This window comes from Amblyomma mixtum, chromosome 3 (genome assembly GCF_055824585.1).
Source record: "Amblyomma mixtum isolate Tamu chromosome 3, ASM5582458v1, whole genome shotgun sequence".
NCBI classification, from domain to species: domain Eukaryota; kingdom Metazoa; phylum Arthropoda; class Arachnida; order Ixodida; family Ixodidae; genus Amblyomma; species Amblyomma mixtum.
The window spans coordinates 396,499,283-396,521,099 of record NC_143014.1 but is presented as its reverse complement, the minus strand read 5'-3'; the positions used below and the strand labels follow the sequence as shown (position 1 = coordinate 396,521,099).

The 21,817-nt window shown below is 44.9% G+C and overlaps 1 protein-coding gene across 1 annotated transcript in view; it reads right to left on the bottom strand.

The window, feature by feature from the left end:
- LOC149357278 (uncharacterized) overlaps positions 1 to 21,817 on the bottom strand; it is a 39,161-nt gene that overhangs the window by 9,210 nt on the left and 8,134 nt on the right. The window contains exons 6-7 of the mRNA XM_089584487.1: positions 20,356 to 20,451; positions 12,495 to 12,858 (exon numbers count right to left, since the gene is read on the bottom strand). Of these exons, the coding sequence (XP_089440613.1) occupies positions 12,777 to 12,858; positions 20,356 to 20,451 (178 nt within the window). The 3' untranslated portion in view covers positions 12,495 to 12,776. The remainder of the gene's footprint in view (positions 1 to 12,494; positions 12,859 to 20,355; positions 20,452 to 21,817) is intronic.

Sequence of the window (21,817 nt, the reverse complement as noted above, 5' to 3'; positions counted from 1 at the left end):
TCTACAGCGGCAACAGTACTCATGGCCCAGGAGAATCTAGTGACTACCTATATAACAATCGACACCTTGAGAGTGCATATGACACCTCTCTCGGATTCTCGTTCACCATCTTGCCAGTCTTCCTGCTAACTGGCTGTGTACATCCTATCCAAGAATTACTGATGTCCATCACGACTTTTTGCCATCACAAATTACACCAGCCTCTAGACCGTCATCTCCATTATGAAGCCTGTACCAATCTCGTGTGCTTCTTTCCATACCAGGCATCAAAAATAAGGCTGCTTTATCACCAGCAGCATTAAAACAAATCACTATTGAATTAATTGCATGAGAACCACAGACACCGACTGCCCGTATACATCGATGGCTCTGTGACCCCCTCCAGTTCTTCGGGCTCCGTAGTCATCCCCATAAAGACCATAGTTAAGAAAGTGAAAAATCACACCAGACTTCATCGACTGGTGCAGAACTTGCTGCTATTCGCATCACCACTGAACATATTAGTGAAGAATGTGAAGTGCAATTATGTTTTGTTCATATGTGTCTGTATTTTTGTATCTTAACACATTGTTTCCCACCTGCTATGATCTTGTGTACAAGATCACAGTATTCATAAAAAAAAAAGAAGAAACACCCCAGCAAGGATCTGTTTTCACGTGACCAAGAAGCAGTGATTGGCGCATGCATTGACGATGCGCTGTAGGCTTTGTTGGCTCTGTGCTTGCCATTTCTCGTAGCCATTTTGGTATTCCGAGCGTTCAGCTTGCACTTCGCACTTATCGTTTCTTCTGTTCTGGTGCCGCGTTTCACCCGTGCTCTTCACCATGTCTAGGAAGCGTAAAGCGTTATCGCTGAAAGAAAAACTCGTCATCCTCACAAAATTCGACGAAAATCCGCAGAAGGAACGTGTCGACCTATCACGTGAACCTTGTTTGCCTGTCTCCATGCTGAACACGATCGTCGGCAAGTGAGAAGAAATTCAGAAGAACATTCAAGTCTTCGGCGCCGGCGTGAAACAAACGAGGGGCGCCCAGCATGGCAAGATGGAAAAGGTTCTACTGGCATGGTTCAGGGAAGTAAGGGCGGCGGGCGTGAATGTGGACGGGACAGTTGTTCGCGAGAAAGCTGATGAAATAGCGCTCTCATTGGGCATAGAAGATTTTAAAGCTTCGGGCGGGTGGCTCCATCATTTTAAAACACGGCATGGCCAGTCGTATAAAACCGTTTCCGGCGAAGGGAAGTCTGTCGACCAAGATCAAGTCTCCAACTGGCTTTCGACTCTTCCAGCGGTGATTGCTCAGTACCAGCCAAGGGACGTGTTCTACGCAGATGAAGCTGGGTTGCTCATCAACCTTCAGCCCGAGAAAAGTCTCAGCATGAAAGGCGAGACGTGTCAAGACGGAAAAAAAAGCAAAGAAAGAATCACCGTATTGTTGAGCTGCAACGCTGATGGAACCGAAAAGCTCAAGCCTACCGTCATTGGCAAGTTCTGGAAGCCACGCTGCTTCTCGCGTAACCCGCCCCTTCCTGTCGTTTACAAAGCGAATAGGAAGGCATGGATGACCAGAGGCCTTTTCACAGAGTTCCTCAGCCTTCTGGATGCCCGGATGTGTGCCGAGATCTGTAGAATTCTTCTATTTCTCGACAATTGTGCCGCGCACCCTGTCGATGCTTCGTGGCTGCAAAACGTCAAAGTAATTTTCCTGCCGCCCAACTGCACCAGCCACTTGCAGCCCCTAGATGGAGGAATCATTAGAAATGTGAAATTTCACTTCAGGAGCTTGCTGGTCAGACGCTTTTTGGCCAAGATTGACTGGAAAGATGCCAGCTTGAAGGTAGATCTTCTTGATGCCATCCATTTTCTGGCGATGTCATGGGATCGCGTCAAACCAGACACCATCGCCAACTGCTTCAAGAAGTGCGGCTTTTTTGTGCATCTGGCGATACTGAGGAAAATGAAGATGACGGCGCGGAGATTGACATCACGGACTGGGGTGACCTCAATGTCGACGTGTCTCCGGAGGAGTTTGTTTCGGCGGACGACCAACTGGCGACATGCAAATTACGCACCGTCCAAGACATTATTGCAGATGTTACCACTGAAGAGGAGAGCGACCACGATGACAACCAAGACGCCGGAGATTGCAGCAGCGATCGTCGGCCATTAAATACTGACGGTGCACTAGAAGCTTTGGATGGGCTTCGTGGCTTTGTCGCGTCTGCGGAGCTAAGTGAGGAAATTGCTACTCATTTCTAAGAGTTTCAAAAAAGCTTGCTGCAGGACCTCGAAAAACAAAAAGTGCAGCGCAAAGTGACCAATTATTTCAAAGTGCTTTAATAAAAGCAAGTTCTGTGCCAAGTATGTATTATTCGCGATCTTTTGGAGTCCGTTTTGGATAATACGATTTTCGGATAATACGTTTTTATTCTCGGTGCCCGTGAGAATCGTATCAACGAGATTCCACTGTAATGTATTTCCAGTGTTGCTAATGGTTAGCTTACAAGCAAAAGCCATGTTCCTTGAGGCCAACAGTCACTAATGCTAAGAAACAAGTGGATGGGTTACTACGTCTGCCGTGCAGGGGCACTCTGTTATATCACACAGAATCAAGTCTTTAGGTGTATACAACTGCAAAGGGGCCCTGTGACATCTCTACAATACCAATAATTATGGTCCAGAGGGAAGTTTTCCTCTTGAAGTGCAAATAAATACCACATTCCAGAGACACAAAGACATCACAAGGACTATCAGTGCATGCAAAACTCTGCAGTCAGCACAGTAAAACTGAAAACCTTCACATACACTTATGTACTACCTCAGAATCACTTCCCCACAGGTCTCAGTGGCAAATCGTCCATTAGCCAAGCTAACCGAGTTAACCTTGAAGCTATGCAGTTTAAACTGAGTACAAATGGATAGAGTTACTCGATGTTTTCTGTTAACTCAAGGATGCTATAAACACCCGAACAACAAAGCAGCTGCAGCAGCTCCTGTGTGAGAGTGTGTTGCTCAACACCACTATTTGTAGTAAAACAGACAACTACGCATGTTGGTATCATTACATCTTGGCCCACAACATGACTGAGATGAGGAAAACAATGACAAGAAAACACGATAAGCTCTAGATGAGACAAAATGATAAAATGTTACCATCTGCTAATTAAAGTGGATGCAAGGGCTTTTTTTCAAATATCTATAATGCCAGTAGCTCTAAATGTGAGTGTGTAGAGTGAAAGCTCGTTAATTCGAACCTCGATAATTCAAATTTTGGGATAATTTGAACTACGCGCCGCCGCGTCTGGGCGGCTTAGCACACAGCACGTGGCCAAAAAAAAAAAAGCACCCCGGCATAGTTAGATGCTGCGCACATCATGAAAGGGCACAGAAGATATGGAACCGGATAAAACCATGGAAGAGTGGGTACGAAGCCTAAATGGCGCCATCACCGGCGCGACGGCCAGTGGTACTGGAGGGTAGGGGTTGGCGGCCGCGGTGGCGGCCGCGGTGGCGGCTGCCTACCCTCTTTTCCGCGCAACCTCTTGAACTCGCAACTAAATACTCGTTAAATCGAGCCCTGTTAATTCGAAAATACGGATAAGTACTGTCGGCGCGGCCCCATCTAACGCCCACGAAAGGCTATGACTTCGGACGGGCGCAACAAATTACGTGTGAAAAACTTTTTTTTTTCTTTGCGAGTATCGTCCATCCTTCCACCCATCAGTCGCCAATGGAAGCACGCGGTAAGCCGCGATCATGACGCCGGCTTTTAGCATCATTCGCTGCAAAAGGCGTTTGCTGCTATCGTACGTTCCAATGACAAGTGGCAGTAGACGCTGTCCGCCCCAATCGCCCATGGCACCATAAGGCGAACGTACTGAAAACAAGGCTTGCGCAACTGGACAAGCGCTGGTACTCTACCAAGTTCGCTTCCAACCGTGTTGTTATCGCTGCGCAGCATCTTGGCATGCTGCCAATAAATGCACTGCAGACAGTGACGGTGCGCAAGTTAATGACTGACGCTTTTTTTTTCAAATTCTTAGGCAGAAATCCGGGTGAGTGGGTTCATTACGCGAGTGGGTTCGTTACACGAGTAAATACAATACATATACCCTAATGCAAATGGCTCTTGTCAGTTTTTTCGCGGCCATTCGATAATTGAAACATCGGATAATTTGAACTTTTTTCCCGGTTCCGTGAAGTTCGAATTAACAATCTTTTACTGTATTACACAGTATACAGATGATATAAGTCTCATGAATAATTAATAGACTAATACATATTGTACACAACCAAATGGTAGGTACAGATCACTTTCCTGATAGCAAATCCAAAAAAAAAATAAGAAGACTATCAGACAAACATCATGCTTAAACAAGTGATACAGAGGACTATCAGACAGTTACAAATCTCCACAGCGACATCCCGTTGCGTCATTCACCATTGGCACGAGGCTTTTGGTGGCCATCCAGTCATAGGATGAATACACGCTTTTCCAGTAAATTGAAGGATGCTGAATGAGAGGAACGATCATGCACTGAGTGATGTGCACTGCTTTAAAAACAATTTAACTGCACCTCACATTGCGAAAGCCAGCATGTGCATTTGGAGGACACCCCGGAAGATGAACTGAACCTGCTATGACCAACTCACAGCAACTCGACAACTTCAAGAAGCACTTGGGTGGAAACTGTTACCCCACAGAAGAAAAGCATTGAGATTAAAATTCTGGCACAATATCTACAATAATAAAGAAGGCTCACTATCTTGCAAGCAGAAGAGAAAATGCCATAAAAAATACAAAGTATCGTGTGGGGAAAGCCCACATGATAAACGATTAGAATCTGTTGCCTAATGAAATATGTGACAGTGGGAACTTCCAGGCTGCTTTAAACAATCTCTTATAATCTGATATTTACTGTGGTTCATGCTGATTATGCATTTCAGTTGTATATATAAATGCATAGTATATACTGAAAGTTTGTTGACATTTTTTTATCACCTTTATGTTCTCATTTTGATTGCTACACTTAAACTACTGTAAAATTCTGAACAAGCGCCCCCAACCATGCAAGGGCCCCCCCCCCCCCTAACATCACTGTCAATTTCACATTTCCGCGCCGTTCCGGGAAAGCACCTTGTCCCCTGGCCCTTATCACGCAACGCGCCCAAGCAACACTGGTCTGCCCCATCCAGTCCAAGAATTCAATCCAATCCAATCCTGCTTTTCAAGCCATTCACATGCTCGTTCCCATGTGTCGTTCGCACGCGTCATTTGTCATCTTGTTTTGCCATTGTGAAGTTCCCGATGCATTCGTACTCAGTGGCAAAGAAAGTTGAGGTCGTACAATGGCATCGGGAAAACGGAAAAAACGTGCACCAAACATCTCAACATTCCAAGCTCAACCGCAAACAAATACGGGAATGGGACAATAATTTCGAGAAGTTGCTTCAGCATAACTACAGGAGAGCAAAACTTCAAAGAAAGCAGAGTAATGGCGCCCCAGTTTTCAGTTAATGCATGGACGATGCGCTCTTCAAGTTCGAGCGGGAAAGAACGGCAGGACGTGCCGTTAGTAACTGGCTTCTCTCTGAAGAGGCTGTCAGAATAGCCAACAACATGCAGTAGGGAAACTTCGCAGCTTCCAGCCATTACATAAGTCGATGGAAGCAGCGGTTTGGCATGTCAATGCGCCGTTCTACGAACAAGACCCAGAAGACGCCCCAAGAGTATTCGGAGGCAGCAAGTGCCTTTCGGGCTGCCGCAAACTCTCTGCGATGGCGCAACGGCTACACGTTGTACAACATCGGCAATATGGACCAGACGATGGTCCATATAGACAACCCAGCCAACAGGACAAACAGCGTGGTCGGCAAAGGCACCATACGGATCGCAAACACTGGATGTGCCCGACAAGGCTTCACGGTTTGCCTAGCCGCACGCGCCACCGGCCACAAGCGCCTGGCCTTCGTTATTTTCAAGGAACACACCGGGAAAATTCCAGCCAGGGTCTTCGCGAGCCTTCGCATACCAGGTGAGAATGATTCTTTTTTTCAATGGGGCGAGGAATCGCGATGTCGCTCAGTTCGTTCTATCAAGATTCTCAATTTTTTTTCTTTTATTCGTAGCAAATGTTCGTTTCACCGTCATAAAAAATGGCTGGATGACATCAGAAAAGATGCAGGAGTAGCTGTCAAGAATCTGGGGCCCAAACGTTGATGACATGTGCCGCTTACTGGTACTGGACCAGGCACCCATCCATAAAACAGAAGCTGCCAAGAATGCTTTCGAGGAGTGCGATACCGACGTGCTCAATGTGCCTGCGGGGTGCATGAGCATCCTGCAGCCAGATGACTTCTTTGGAACAAGCCTTTCAAGTCCACCCTATGGCGTTTGTGGGAAGAATATATGCGCGAAAAAGAGAGGACGCCCAAAGGAAACCTGAAGAAGCTGTCGTGCCAGCATGTTTTTGATTTTGTTGCCGAGGCATGGGCTCCTGTACCTGAGGCGACAGTGGCACACTCCTTCAAGGGATGCGGAATTACTAACGCACTCGATGGCTTGGAGGACGGCGACCTGCATGGCGGACTGGCAGATGTTGGAGCCGTGACACCAGAAGACCGGGGTGGGCTTCAAGCGGAATGTTGTGAACTTTTTTTGCGACTGACTTGGAGGAGTCTTTTGATGGTTTCGAGAGTAACTGACATAGCAATCTTTCACTCAATAAAGTAAATGTTGCTAGAGCTAAATAAAATTTTAAATCTATGTGCACTGCAGTTTTTTTTCCCTGGTGGGAAAATGTCGCTGCTTCTTGAATTTCGGCGCTGCTCCGGGATAGCGATGATAAAACCTGTGGAAAAGGCAGTCTGGTTATTTTCCGACGGGATTCAAGGCTGGGGAGGTTAGCTTTTGTTTTCAATACTGTTACGCTCGTATGATATGAATAATTGGAATGTACGAATCTTATCGCATGGCTCTGGACGGACTCAAGGGCTTTGGCTAGGTTAATATGTTGGGGGTCCCAGATTGAGCATGAATATTCAAGTTTAGGAGAGACAAGAGTTAAAGAGGTGGACAGTTTTACGGAAGCAGGTGCCAAACGCAAGTTACGGTTTAGATAACCAAGAACATGGTTAGCTTCGTTGGTTATGTTCATTATGTGGGTGATAGAAGAGAAATCCTGTGTCTGGCTGATTCCTAAATATTTACATGAAGATGCGTGAGATATCATGGAACTGCGAAGGGTGTAATCAGGAGTAGGATACGATTGACGATGATGAAATGATATTAGAGTTGTTTTAAGTTTAAAGGCATTAGGCAGTTGGTGCACCACTCTTCCACAAGTTTTATGTCACATTGTCTCTGCTAATAGTGATGCTCCGGTAAATGACGCAATCGTCGGCAAACAAATGAACGCTGGAAGATAGATTTGCATTAATGACCTCCCTTGGGAGGTCATTAATGCAAATTAAGAATAACAGAGGCCTTAAAACCGTGCCTTCTGGCACGCCTGAGGTAAAAGGGGAAATGGAAGATGTGTGATTTTTAGCCCATAAAAACTGTTAGTAAAAAGGTTAGTAGTAAAAATTAGTAAAAAAAGAGGTTAGTAAAAATTTGCAGAGCCAATCATGTAGGTACTAGTGGGTTCAGGTTTAGGCGTGAAAGTTTAAATAAGATCTGTTGAGGGGAAACTTTGTCAAAAGCTTTTTCAAAATCTACGAAAACAGCATCCACAGGTCTGTTTGTGTCCATACTAGAACTGATGTCGCCAGTAAAGAGAGGAAGCTGGGTACAGCAGGTTAGGTTTTTCAGGAATCTGAGTTGAGAAGGGTGAAAAAAGTTGACAGCATAGAATAAGGTGATGATGTGTGAGTAAATTACATGTTCCTTTAGTTTAGAGAGAACACTAGTGAGGGAGATGGGAAGGTAGTTATGGAAAGCCTTTTTTTGTGCACTGGGATGATTTTCCCCACTTTCCAGTCGTGGGGTACAAAACGGACTCGAGTGATTGCTGGAAGATATGAGAAAGAAGAATGGCTACAACGTTTTTAGTATGCTTGAGAACTTTTGCACTAAGTTCAATCATAGCAGCTGATGAAGTTAGTTACATGAAATTAACACAATTATTCTGTTAGGATCGAAGCGTATGTCCGACACAGAACGGTAATCAAAATAAGGATAGTCAGACATGTCGCCTACAGGTTCATGGGTAAAATTGGAAGAAAATGTACAATTTAATGCTTCAGCCGCGTCATGGAAGAGGTGAACTGTGTTTGTCGCACGGCGATACTGGCGGGGTTGCTTTTCGTTCATGGCCTTCCAAAATTGCCTGGGGTTGTTGCGAAGCATATCAGGTAATGTAGATAAGAAAAAGGTTTCTTTGGCTTGCGTTGCGTGAGAAAAATTTTTTTGCGGCAGCATACTTGTCCCATGCATGAGCGTAATTAAAATGCTCTGCAGATTAGAAGAGCCTCTTCTTCTGCTAAGCAGCCTTTTTAATGTTCCGTTGAACCATGCCGATGATGGCGGTGAATGTTTTAGTGGAGATGTAGGTGCGGATGAGCTCGCGCATTTTATCAGTGAACAAAGACCAGCTAGTTTCGACAGAGCGATTTGAAAAGTTTGAAAGGAAAGAGTTACAGAATTCCATGAGGTTGTTATTCATGGTATTGCAGTCACCTTTGTAGTAGAGCATTAATGTTTTTGTTAACTTTTCAGGGAGTAATAAGGGACTGTGATAGGTGCCGTAGATTACCAAGTGATCACTCAAGCCTGATAGGTGCGTAAGCACTGAAATGCTGTCAGGATAAGTAGCGAGCACGAGACTGAGAACGCTAGAAGAATGATTATCCTGCCTTGTCGGGTTGGTGACGAGCTGAGATAGACCAAATGTGAGGCACGAGTTCAAAAAATCGCTCTTGATAGTATGCTTGTTTAATGTTGTTGCAAGGTCATTTTACGATATGAGGGAAATTAAAGTCGCCAAATATAAGCAAACGTGTGCGCGGATATGAGGTGGTTATGGATTGGAGCTCATTGTGAAAGAGCATGACAAAAGAGACATCAGCGTGAGGAGGCCTGTAGCAGGAGCAAATGATAATGGGCGGGTTAAATTCTTTGGAGCCAATGAACGTGATTTACAAACATGAGGTGATGTTTATGGGGTAGCAGAGTAAGCTTTGATGGGTGGCAATTAGTACGCCACCGCCAAGCCTGTCCTCGCGATTGTGGCAGAAGATATCGTGGTTAGGGAAAGAGGCAGGTAATTCAGAGTTAGAAACGGAAGGTTACAGCCAAGTTTCCGTCAGTACCACCATTTTACTTTCGGTGGTGTCAGTAAGGCAGCGCACTGAATCTGATTTTGGTAAAATGCTTCTGATATTTGTGTAAATCAAAGGTACCTACTTAGCATGGGATCTGGAGAGCGAGGCAACCTCTAGCTATGGCTGATAAGGAGCAACAGCCTGACAGAGAACGACAGTCTGGGGAGAGTGGTGAAAAAAGTATGTGGTGTTATCTATAATAAGTTTATTATATCTTAATTTGGAAGTTTTCTTTTCCGATCTGACGACTTCAAACAGATGTTTGCGGACTAGCCGGGTTCCAGATGAGTAATCTTCAGATATTGCATACGAAGAGCCTTAAAGGTTCTTGGCATGTGACATGACAGATTCCTTAGTTTTCAAGCGGGCATACGCTACAATTACAGTAAAAGCTCGTTAATTCGAACTTCACAGCCAGGTTCCAGATGAGTAATCTTCAGATATTGTATATGAAGAGCCTTTAAGGTTCTTGGCATGTGACATGACAGATTCCTTAGTTTTCAAGTGAGCATACGCTACAATAACAGTAAAAGCTCGTTAATTCGAACTTCACAGCCAGGTTCCAGATGAGTAATCTTCAGATATTGTATATGAAGAGCCTTTAAGGTTCTTGGCATGTGACATGAAAGATTCCTTAGTTTTCAAGTGAGCATACGCTACAATTACAGTAAAAGCTCGTTAATTTGAACTTCACAGGATAGGGAAAAAAGTTAGAATTATCGAATGGCCTCGAAAAAAACTGACAAGAACCATTTGCATTACGGTATATGTGCCGTATTCACTCGCTTAGCAAGTTCACTCGCATGATGAGCTCACCCACCTCGATTTTTCCTAAGAATTTAAAAAAAAAAATGCTTCCGTTGTTGATGCTTCCCTCCGTTTTGCACCTTTGCAGCCCATAACGCATTTCTTTGGAGTGCACCAAGAAGCTGCGCAGCGATAACATCACAGTGTGTTTAACTTTTGACGTTAGCAAAAGGGGGCAGCGAACTTGGCAGAGTGCCAGCACTTGTCTGGTTGTGCAAGCCTTGTTTTCGGTATGTTCTCATTATCGTGCCATGGGCGATTGCGGTGGACGCCGTCTAGTGCCACTCAATCATTGGCATGCAGCGAACGAAAGCCGGCGTCATCTTCCGTTGACGACTGATGGGTGGAAGGATGGACGACCCTTGCAAAGAAAAAAAAAAAGTTTTTCACACGTAATTTGTAGCACCCGTCCGAAGTCATAGCCTTTATGGGCGTTGACTGGTGCTGCACCGACAGTACTTAACCACATTTCCGAATTAACGAGTATTTAGTTACAAGTTTCGGAGGTTGCGTGGAAAAGAGGGTAGGCAGCCGCCACCACAGCCGCCGCGCCGGTGATGGCGCCATTTAGGCTTTACCACCTCTTCCACGGTTTTATATGGTTCATCTTCTGTCCCCGTTTAGGACGTGTGCAGCCTCTAACTATGCGGAGGTGCTTTTTTTTTGGCCACGTGCTGTGTGCCAAGCTGCCCGAACGCAGCGGCGCATAGTTCGAATTATCTGTAGCGGAACCGATTTGCTTTCAAATTAACAGGCTTTTTTATACACAGATCTCTATGAAGCTTGGCCGGACCAAGTGGTGTAGTTCGAATTATCCGAAAATTCGAATTATCGAGGTTCGAATTAACGAGATTTCACTGTATAGGTAGATTTTTCTTACTTTAGTAGTGTCCAAGCCTGTGTGCATGTTTGATGTCGGTAAGTTGGATGGTGACATCAAGGTTTTCTTTGCAGAGTTTAATTAGGTGTTTTTCAGACTCGTCCAATGTTTCGTGTGCTGCATCTTTGAGACTGAAGAAGACTAGAGCAATGGGCCCAGTCCTCAGCATCATCCATCCTGGCCGTCATTATAGTGATTTGTTTAGCGTTCTCTTCAGCGTCTTCATGCATGCTACTTCAGCCTTTAAAGCGATTAAAGAGGAGGAATCTTCTTCAATTTTAGCAAGCCTTTTGTTATCTCTTCAATAGCCTTGTCAGTTTCCACCAGGCCACTGTGAATAGTTTTTATTTCATTCAGGAGTGTATTTTGCCAAGATCTAATTTCATCTCAGGCATACAGTACATCAGAAGATGCTTGTGTAGACATGGAACGAGTGTTAGGCCCGGGGTTAACTTGGATATCGCCGGATATGGTAAGAAGAGTAAAAAGAATGTGAGCACAATTGTAAGCAACATCATCATCATCATCAGCCTGACAAAGGCCTCTCCCCTGTCTCTCCAATTAACCCTGTCCTTTGCCAGCTGTGGCCACCATATTCCCGCAAATTTCTTAATCTCATCCTCCCATCTAACTTCCTGCCGCCCCCTGCTACACTTGCCGTCTCTTGGAATCCTCTCTGTTACCCTTAAGGACCAACGGTTATCTTGCCTTTGCATTGCATGCCCTACCCAAGCCCACTTCTTCCTCTTGATTTCAACTAGGATGTCATTAACCCACGTTTGTTCCCTCACCCACTCTGCCGCTTCCGATCTCTTAACGTTACACCTATCATTTTTCTTTCCATAGCTCGCTACATTGCACTTAACTTAAGCTGAACATTCTTTGTTAGCTTCCATGTTTCTGCCCCATAGGTGAGTACCAGTAAGATACAGCTGTTGTATACTTTTCTCTTGAGGGATATTGGTAAACTGTCATTCATGATCTGAGAGAACCTGCCATATGTGCTCCACCCCATTCTTATTTTTCCAGTTATTACCCTCTCATGATCCAGATCAGCAGTCACTGCCTGCCCTAAATAGACATATTCTCTTACTACTTCCAGCACCGCGCCATCAATTGCAAACTGCTGTCCTCTTGCTAGGCTGTTGAATACTACTTTGGTTTTCTGCATGTTAATTCTTAGCCCCACCGTTCTACTCTGCCTGTCTAATTCATTGATCATGCTTTGCAGTTCAAAGCAATGTCAATGTCAAGGCAGTGTCATCAGCGAATCGCAGATTACTTAGGTACTCTCCATTAACTCTTATCCCCAACTGTTCCCATTTCAGACCCGGAATACCTCCTGTAAACAGGCAGTGAACAGCATAGGTGAGATCGTGTCTTGCTGCCGGACACCTTTCCTTAGCAACAGTAGCACAGTAATGTCAACGCTAATTAACCACAATAGTGAGTACACGGGGCAAGTAAGGAAAGTTGATGATTTACCTGCAGAAGGAGCAGAGGACGTATATGAGCTTGCGCCATCCCGCTCGCGTTGCCGAGCGTACTGAAGGAAGGCATGAGCCAGTTCGTCCTTATATTCTGGTGTGTTGATCTTTCTGTCAATTTGGCTGATGGAAGCTGCGAGGAGGACGGTGCCAAGCAGTAGAGTTTTTCGGCTGGGGGCACTGTAGTGCAGAAAGCTTTGAGGGGTGGTGGTCGGTCTACGGTTGTTGGTTCTGGGTGAGCACACAGGCGGTCGTTAGGCATAGAAGTGCAGTTGTCTGCTTACAGTGGTATCAGCAGGCAGGAAGCAGCATCAGAGCGACGAGGATAGCTATGCTGTTTGCGAAGCAAACAGCATGATAGCCTGCAGAAAGAGAAGAGGATGGAAATGAGCACATGCCATCGCGCGTGTTGCTGAGCCCACTATACCCTTCGGGGGTGTTGTAGGCACCTTGAATAGACAAATAAATAAACAAGGAAGCCCAGCCTCACAAGCTGAGGGACACAGCTCCCTGCATACAAAGCCATGCAGTGTCCACGCCCTCTTGCAGTGGTGCCATCACCATTTGCAGACAATGCAAATTCGCCGCAGGCACTGCAGGCCCTGCTTAAGCGTTACATCTGGCGACGCTTTTTTTGTGCAGCCATTCAGAAGCAACTACTCGTCCTTGCTTTTCTTGCACTTTTCCCAATACGTATAAAGTTGATTGAAGTTTGATGCGCGGTGGCTTTAAGGTTCTATTGTATAAGCACATAACGATGCAGCCGAGAAATCAGGAGCAGGGAAAGAGCCGTCCACCAAAAAAAGAGTATGTTTAAATGCAGAGTGAACTTGCCCTGTGATGATGAAAAACTTATACCTGCTTTCACAGTGCATTCAATCTTCTTGTCTTTAGTACTAATAGATATGCGAAAAGAACATGAGTAGTGGCAATTCCAGAATATCTTTTAGAAAAGTTCGGGTTCAAACAGCGCACACAGACGAGACGGACAGTGAGGAACATGAACACAGTGCAGTTTGCTCACTGTCCTTCCTTGTCTGTGTGCAGTGTTTGAACCTACACAACGGAATAACAACCACCCCATCAAAAGACTCTTCTCACCTTTCAGAACTAATTTGGCCCAAAGTAGTCATGCTCGTGCCTCCATTACATGGAGAGAGATAAAATTATAAAATTTTGCCACCTGGTGTAGTTTGGCCCAAGACAATTTTCCCAAGCATTTCACGTTAGAAGAGACAAGCACTATGACGACGCAACCCAGTAAGCATTAAAAAAAATTCAGGGGCACTTTGGCTCTCTAAAGTGCTGCAAGGCGAAAGCGTTTCCTGGTGCTTTGTTTGTTTTTTTGATTTTATTAATTTTTTTTTATTTTTCATGTTTTGTTTTTTTTTATTTTTATTATTTTTATTGTTTTTTATTTATTTTTCCATCTTATTTTTGTCTTGTTTTTATTTTTGTTTGTTTTCTTATTTTTATTTTTCCTTTCCTTCACTTTATTCCTTTTATTTTATTTATGAAACCCATGCATTCACTAGATGCGCCTTTATTCATGCTCAAACCCTGAGCCTTCGTGGCGGAGTGGTAGCGTAGCCGCTTCAAATGCCAACGGCTCTGGTGCGATTCCCACCCTCGGCGCAGTTTCTTTTTAAGCAGTGACGCCGAAAGGCGGACAAATCTGCCGACGCGTCTGTCGACACCGCTGCCAACAGCGTCTGCTAACGACAGTATGAGGCATTAAAGGCTTTCGCCTTAAAACCGGTGGGTACATGGAGGCACTAGCACTCAAAGCCAGTAACTCCCGAATGCGAGGCAGATGCCGTGACTACTAGGCCATCACTTCAACACTCCTGTGGCCCCAGTATCCATCCTGTTCTCCAAAAGGGTACCCCGGACTGGTACTAGGTTTTCCTTGGTGCACAGCTTTGGAAGGTAGACTGCGTCTTCAAATCCCGCCACTGTGAGCAACCCTCGCGTGAGCATCATGCCTCATGGAAGTTTAGTTACTGGCTCGCTGTGTGCTTCTCAAAATATGCTATTAAGCCACCAGTTGGGCACAATGGTCAGAGGAAACTCATGCAAAAAAAAAACTGCACTCGACAAGACTATTTCAAGAATATTGCAAGGGGGTCCCCTGGAGCTTCAGTGGGTGGCAGCAGTGGCAGTTAAGAAGGGAGCCTGGTTCTGAAACAAACTTCTTTGCTTTTTTACCTATTTTTACGATATTAAACACACTTGTACAGCTTTTTGCACTGATATCAAATGTGCATTCAGTTCTTGCATAGACCAATTAGTTTTTGAGATAGTCAGGAATTACCATTGCCTTATTACGAAAAACTGGATGAATCGAAATTTCATTTTAACACATAGATAGCCCAAAAGATGAATCCAATGTTGGAAGTAGTTTTTTATTTGACTAAAATTACTTAATTCATGCTGCATCAAATTTTAGTTCTGAAGGGTTGAAATAAAATGTCAAAAACATTTCAACATAATTAAATTTCTGTGCGGAAATTTAAAAATTTGCTTCCAACATTTCATACAATGCACATGCAGCTTCCTATTGCAAAAAAAATTTTTGATGTATCTGCTCTGTGTGCTGAGATATCGCAATTGCAATGTCAGCTGACACAAGAAAATTTCATTTGGAGAAAATTGCAAAAAACACGTCACCCACAATTTATTATAAAAATGAGTGTTCTGTACATGCTCACATTAAGACATGATTAAAAAGCGCCAGGAATGTAATCACGTTCTTGTTGATCACCGCAGTGGCGGCGCTTCAGTGCATTTTGCACATTTTTGGCTGCTGTGCACTTGTAAGCAGACTGAGTCTGCCGCAGCTTGTCCTTTTCTGCTAGTCGTTTGGCACTCTTTGAGCCAGGATTCATTAAGAGTTGCCTCAAAATATTTTCAGATGTCCTCAAATATCCTGCATTAAAATGCATGACTGCCTCAGCCACAGCAGCCTGAATGGTGAAAAGTGAAGCATGACAATATTTTGGAGCCAGGGACCATATGAGAGCATGCAAACTCTCATTACTGTTCTGTGTTTTGCTCCTTTGGCAACGCTCAATAAGCTTCCTGCCTGAGAGCCATTCATGCACAGGGAGCAGGGCTTTGCACACACGAGGCGGTAGGTTGTAGCGATGCTGCGGCATGGGGTCTCGTCTTGCTGTGGTGGCATTCTGGTGGCACCACAAGTTTGCGCCTGTTGGACAGGCACAATGATTTGAGGCTGTGTCATTAGACGTGACATGGTGGTAGGCAGCCATTACTGCCTTCAGAGTTGCCCCCACATTTCCTTTATGGGATTTTAGAGCACAGCCATAGTATGACGTCAGTTTAGAGACGAGGTCCGCAGTCAACTTCCCCTTGCCAACAAGGCTTTCTTCACTTCCTCTGTGCGTGAAAGGCAAGGTGCGGAAAGCTGATCCCATTCACTTTGGAGATGACTGACACAGTCCTCTTTCTCAATTTTTACGTAGCCATACACATCTGCCTCTTGCAGAGCGAGGAAGGTACGGCTATCGCAGTCACAGAGAACTGTGGTGTAGCGCAAGCCATATTTCTCCAGTGACCTTTCAAACAGTATCATCCCTGACTGCACTTCCATCTCTCCTGGTTTTCTGTCAGTATTTTTCTGGCATAAATGGCTGATCCTCCAAGCTTGGTAGGACGAGTCACCATCCTTTGGCACTTGCTCTCACCCAGCGCAGAAGTTGCTCAAAACAACAAAATCAAGCACCAACACAGAAAAAAGTTCGATCACCGTGCCTACGCCAATATGAGATGTATGCCCACGCGTCATCCACGACCTGTCAAAGGATAGTGCTATGTTTCCTGCATTTCCGAAGTGCAGTCCATCGTATAGATTCTTGACCGACTGTGCGCTTTCTGCTGTTAGTTCCTTGGTGGCACGGGTTGCCGCAGGCATCAGCTTTTCTTTGACGTAGCACTGCCACGTACTCTTGTGCAGCCCGTGGTGCAATGTTCATCGCCGCAAAAAATGTCACTAAGTGCGATCTGCCGGTTACCCGTACTCACACAGCGCACGAAACCAGACCATTTCAAAAAGAGTTCCTTTTTTTCCACCGCCGCTAACGCACGGTGAGCTCCATCGTGCCGATTTCTCACCGCAAACAGCCCGTGTCAAAACGAGCTTCAGGGCAAGGCCAAAATTTCGCTCACCCTTCGTTAAACTAATGTCGCCGCCACAGGTTTTGCATTTTGCCGCAAGCTCCAGCAGTTCATTTACAGAATCCAAGGTGACGATAGAGAAGCACGTCTCGTCAAAGGCGCAGTCCAACACGTCATTTGCCACCACTGAAAAAGCCAGATTTTCGCTTTGTCACCAAAGTTGTCGCGAGCTCGTGCAGCCTCTTTTTTGCTTTGGCCTTGTTTTGCTGAATATCTGATGGCTGCAGCGTCACAGTGTTGCACCGAATGCAGCCGCTGTCGGTGCAATCCTCGGAAGCTAGTGGAACCACTGGGCCTTTGTTCTCCACAGCGTTGCTGGCTTGGTCGTTCGGTCCGTTGTCATCGGTGCATTCCAGCACGGATGCCCTCTTGAAGTTATCCGCTAGTGACTTCCTCTTTTTTCCGTATTTATGACGCATATGGAACTTTCCGACAGATGTGGACATCGTAACGTACAACTTTGCCGTCAGAGATGGCTCAGCAAAATGGTGTCCTGTGCACGTCGCCAATGCGGCGGCCATGGCCTTGCAGACGACCCCATTCAGATGCGCCAATCAGCTGGCATCCTGAGATCACGTACATGTGGCAACCAATAGGACTGTGTATTTTGGTTTTATTTTAAACCTTTTGTCTCTGCGACCAATCACCACACAGGGTTCGCTGCAGCGGGAAATTCAAGACCAAAGATCACTGTTTTGAATGAAACCGCGATGGCTCCGACCGGAGCTGCGAAATGACCGCTCCGCATCGCTGGAAAAATACCATTTTGGCATCTGATTCTGCATGAATCCAACTTGCGCAGGCATTTCTTAAATTAAATATTGCATTCCAGTGCACGAAAATTGGTGAAATGATAGAAAAATAGGTGTAGATTTCCAATATTACATTTTCAAAAAAATCTTTTTTTCGGCATTTTTCACCCATCAGAACCCGGCTTCCCCATTAAAAAACTGCCACTGCTGCCAAATTTTTTTTCGTGAAAATGCTCGCATTGTTCAGACACAGGTGTGTAAATACCTGAGCTGTTCATTGTTGTAAGAACAAAACTTACAGCTATAGGCTTATCTTTAGCCATCTTGTTCACAAAGTTTTGTTGTGAAAGGAACACTACGCGAGTGATCAAGCCATTTAGCGGAGCTGACGCAAGGCCATACTGCGCATGCGCGAGGACAGCACACAGCTGGCGCGCACGCCGCTGTCGCTGCGCGGGTGACTCAGGGCTGGCATAACGCGTGCGGCACTGCCATGTCACAATGGCCAAAGCGAGACCCTCTATACTCCAAAGCCACAGACGTTTTCGGCGGCTTCGGCGCCCTCTGACGGTGCTTGCGTCGAACTGGAAGAAATGCCTATTCTGCGCTGGGCGCGGCATAGCTGCACATAGCTAGTGTCCCGGGGCCGCCGCTGCTGCCGCACGCTCTCCATCACCTCTCTCTCTCTCCTCGTTGCATTCGCAATCCTCCAGGTTTAGCCAGAGCTAAACCACTGCCAATTTTTTAATTTGCTGATACTACCACATATATAGAGCACTGGTGATGCCAGTTGCATGGCAGCTGTATTTACATAAATGCGACTCATCTCAATTTTCTGGCCTGTCGCACGAGAGAAATGCACCAGGAGAGAATATGTATCGCATAAATCTGCCAGATGGGGTGTAGGTCGAGAAAGGCAAGCAGAGTTCAGCAGTGAATGGAAACTGGTGAAGTGTGCCAAGTTGAATTGTGGGAAGGCACCCCTCCCTGCCACCTGCTCTGAATGCACCACCTCCCAGCTGCAGATCACAAAAGAAGCCCAAGCAGAAGGGGGGTGCAGCTTGCCCCTCCACGGCCTGCACTGGGCATGGCACCACCAGGCTTGATGTGGTGCATGTAAACGATGGTGCAACAGCTGAACAGGACAAACGAGGAAATGCAGTTGGGCCCAGTCAAATTCGTGCAAATGTGGCTTATGTAGCCTAGCGGAACCCCTCAGAAAGCTCTGAACTAATACAGAAACCGTTACTTTGCAAGAGTTGTTGCTTTCTTTCAATGTTTCATGAAATTTTGCATGTTCTTTATTGGAATGCTTTCTTACCACGTTGAATTTCTGCGGTAGTGAATTTGTGGTCCCCCGATATGAAAATCCTCAGACCACTACACGATAAAATTCACCTATGAATGGACATTTCTGTCTGAGTAACCACTTTAAACAAAAAATGTCATGGCACTACATGGTGGCCAGTTATTAGCCCTCTGGTTGCACCCTAATAGTAATTTTCGTGGCATCTAGGTTTTTTTACGAGGCTGACAAGAAGACATCTCTCTGTCTTCTTTCATATATTTTTGATCTCAAGCATGCCCCAGTGCTGCCAGAGAGGCCAGCATGGAACGGACAACGGTGGCACATGATGGAAACACCAAAAAGCAGAGGGAGGAAATGCACACCTGCGCACACCCCTTGCACCAAAAAGCGGACTCAGAAAATGCACTCTCGAAGCGACACACACAGCAAAGCATTGGGCCAGGTTAGGCTTGAGACAAGGTGTGCTACACAGCAGGAGGCTCCAAACAAGCTTGAACTGCATTTGCTAGAAGACCTTTCCGAATTGGTTAAAACTTATATCAGGCTCTGCCCTTTTCCAAAAAATAAAAAGCAATGGTCAAAACAAATGAATAAATTCGCTCTCATTTTGTTCTTTCACTCCCCAAAAATTTACCGCTTCCTCAGAGAAATGCTTCATTTGCTGCATGTAAAGGCACTGAGGCACTGGCTGGTAGTTACACCAGGTATCAGTCCAGGTGCCATGGATGCAACAGAACCAATAACAAAAGATTGGCCCTGCAAAACAAAGCATGCTGTCTTTTATTCATTGAAATTGCCTTGAAAAGAAATTGCAAATTGATCAATCAAAAGATATTGTAACTGGCTTCATGGATGATGGGAATGAAAGGAAATCTTGCTATGGCAGTGTATGGCGTATCAAGATGTTGGATTCATCCAGTAGCTTTTGTAGCGGCCCACAAAGCATCGAGACCACAGCCGGCAAAGGAAACGAGACAAGGGAGAGGCCTTTGCCCTGCATTGCGCACAGTCACGGTGGTGATGATGATGATTCCTTAACAACTAGTTTACGAATATACACTTAGGTAGACTGACATGTGCCCAGAAACATGAATGAGGCTGTTGTATACTGCAGCTGAAAGTACACAGGTAAAATATTTCTTTGCAAATGCTGACCATTTCAATTAAAGTTTTGTATGCATTAACAGCATTTGACAAGCACATAATTTAAACATATAATTAAAAAGTTAAAACTGTATATGCAAGTAAAACATGGAGTAATTAAATAACAAAAAGAACTTGCAACCTTCCCCCTCACTCAAAAAAGTTCAGGAGTTCCTGCAAAGCATCATCAGCTCTTGCAATAAGCAAGCTGTTGTTAGATTTAATTCAGCAGCTTGAAACAAAAGGTCATTTGGTGAAAGCAGGCATCTGTGATCAAGAGGCGAACACTGTCAGCCTGTGAAGAGTGCTCATCCATTCTATCCATGAGCCAGATTAGAACACACCACCTGAACATCTCAAAAGCAGATTGGCAAAGAAACTAAAAGAACAACACACCTTCAGGATGCCCTTCGCTTACACGAAGTGTTCAGCAAATCCATGTGTGTGGCACTGCTCACTCTGATCGCCGTCCAGGAGCTTCCTGTTGAAGCCTAATTTGCAGCAGAGTTCGCGTAGAGGTAGATAAGCTTTTTAACAGTCTGGACACCTGAGCTCTGAAAAAGCAGGACAAGTTGCGGTACACAATGACTGAGGGCTCAGGAGACCATGTCATCTTTAAGTCGTGTATAAATACGGTTACCTAATAGTGTTTTGACAGCCCTCAGTACAAGCAACTGCGCTCCATCAAATGTTGGCAGATTGCAATCGAAGCCTTGCTCCTGCTGTGGAGTGATCAAAACCAAGACTTTTAATTCACTCCTCATTGATTCACTCACTGATTGCAGCAAGACCCCTTGCAGAACTTTTTTGTAATATATCGTAAAATACATGGCTGTGATGAGACATCCAATGTGTACCAATTCATGGCCAGTGTAAAAAACATATCTGGGTTGACAAACTTTTCACACTGTATCAAGGAAACAGTGAAATCACAACCAATGCATTCGTTACCACCTTGGAGAGTGTTTCCGCATTGTTGTCACCAAGCAACACACCAACCACAAGCCACAGCAGGCAGGAAGGCTTTAATTCATGCAACGTGCAAGTGTCTTCAAGAGATTCCGCTTGCATAGTATATGGAAATGTTGAGTGCCATGTTGCTAGCACTCTTGTTAAGAGCTTTCTCTATCTGAGGACTACAGAGTGCACATGTGCGAAAACACTCCTTAAAGCATATGGTAGCTCTCTCTGTGTACAACACCAATTTTTCACACTACTCAGGGAGAATGGTGTTCCTCAGCACCTCTTCAAGTCAACTCCTGCAACCTCTGAAGAATGTCTAAATTATATAAAAGAATTCTATTCCACCTTCAGACAAGAAATCATGTACTATGCCCACTTTTCAAATGTAAGAATCTGGTTGAAAGGATGCCAAACCAGCAGGCTATCTTTCTGTTCATTAGGCTGCAGTCTGGAATTTCTTAAATTAATCTGCCACAAAAAGCTACAATGGTACAGGGCTGCTGGAAAGAAACACGAACTAAGCGTAGCCTAGGGGCTGTTCACTTTAACTTCGGTAGAAGCAAGAAGATGCTAGAGTTGTCCGTGAAGCATTCTAGGACAACTCTAACAACTTTTTTTACCATTCACGTCAAAGTGCAAAGAAAAGAAATTTGATCAGCAGAGCGCATAGGCACCGCGTTGTTTGCGTTTCTTTCCATCTCAATAGTACATCTCATTCGTCAACAGAAGCACAGAAACAAAGTCAAAACACAGTGCTCCTGTAAAAAATAAGCATAAATTACTAAGTGTTTATATTCATGATAGGTCGTATTAGTATACGATTTAAATATTTGGTTTTTCATTGCTGCGTACAGCTTATGTGCCCTCTCGAAGTTTTGTTGCACTATTTATTTTTGTAGATATAAGTATTTATATATTGCTTATTTATAATTATGCTCTGATTGCACATGTACTGTA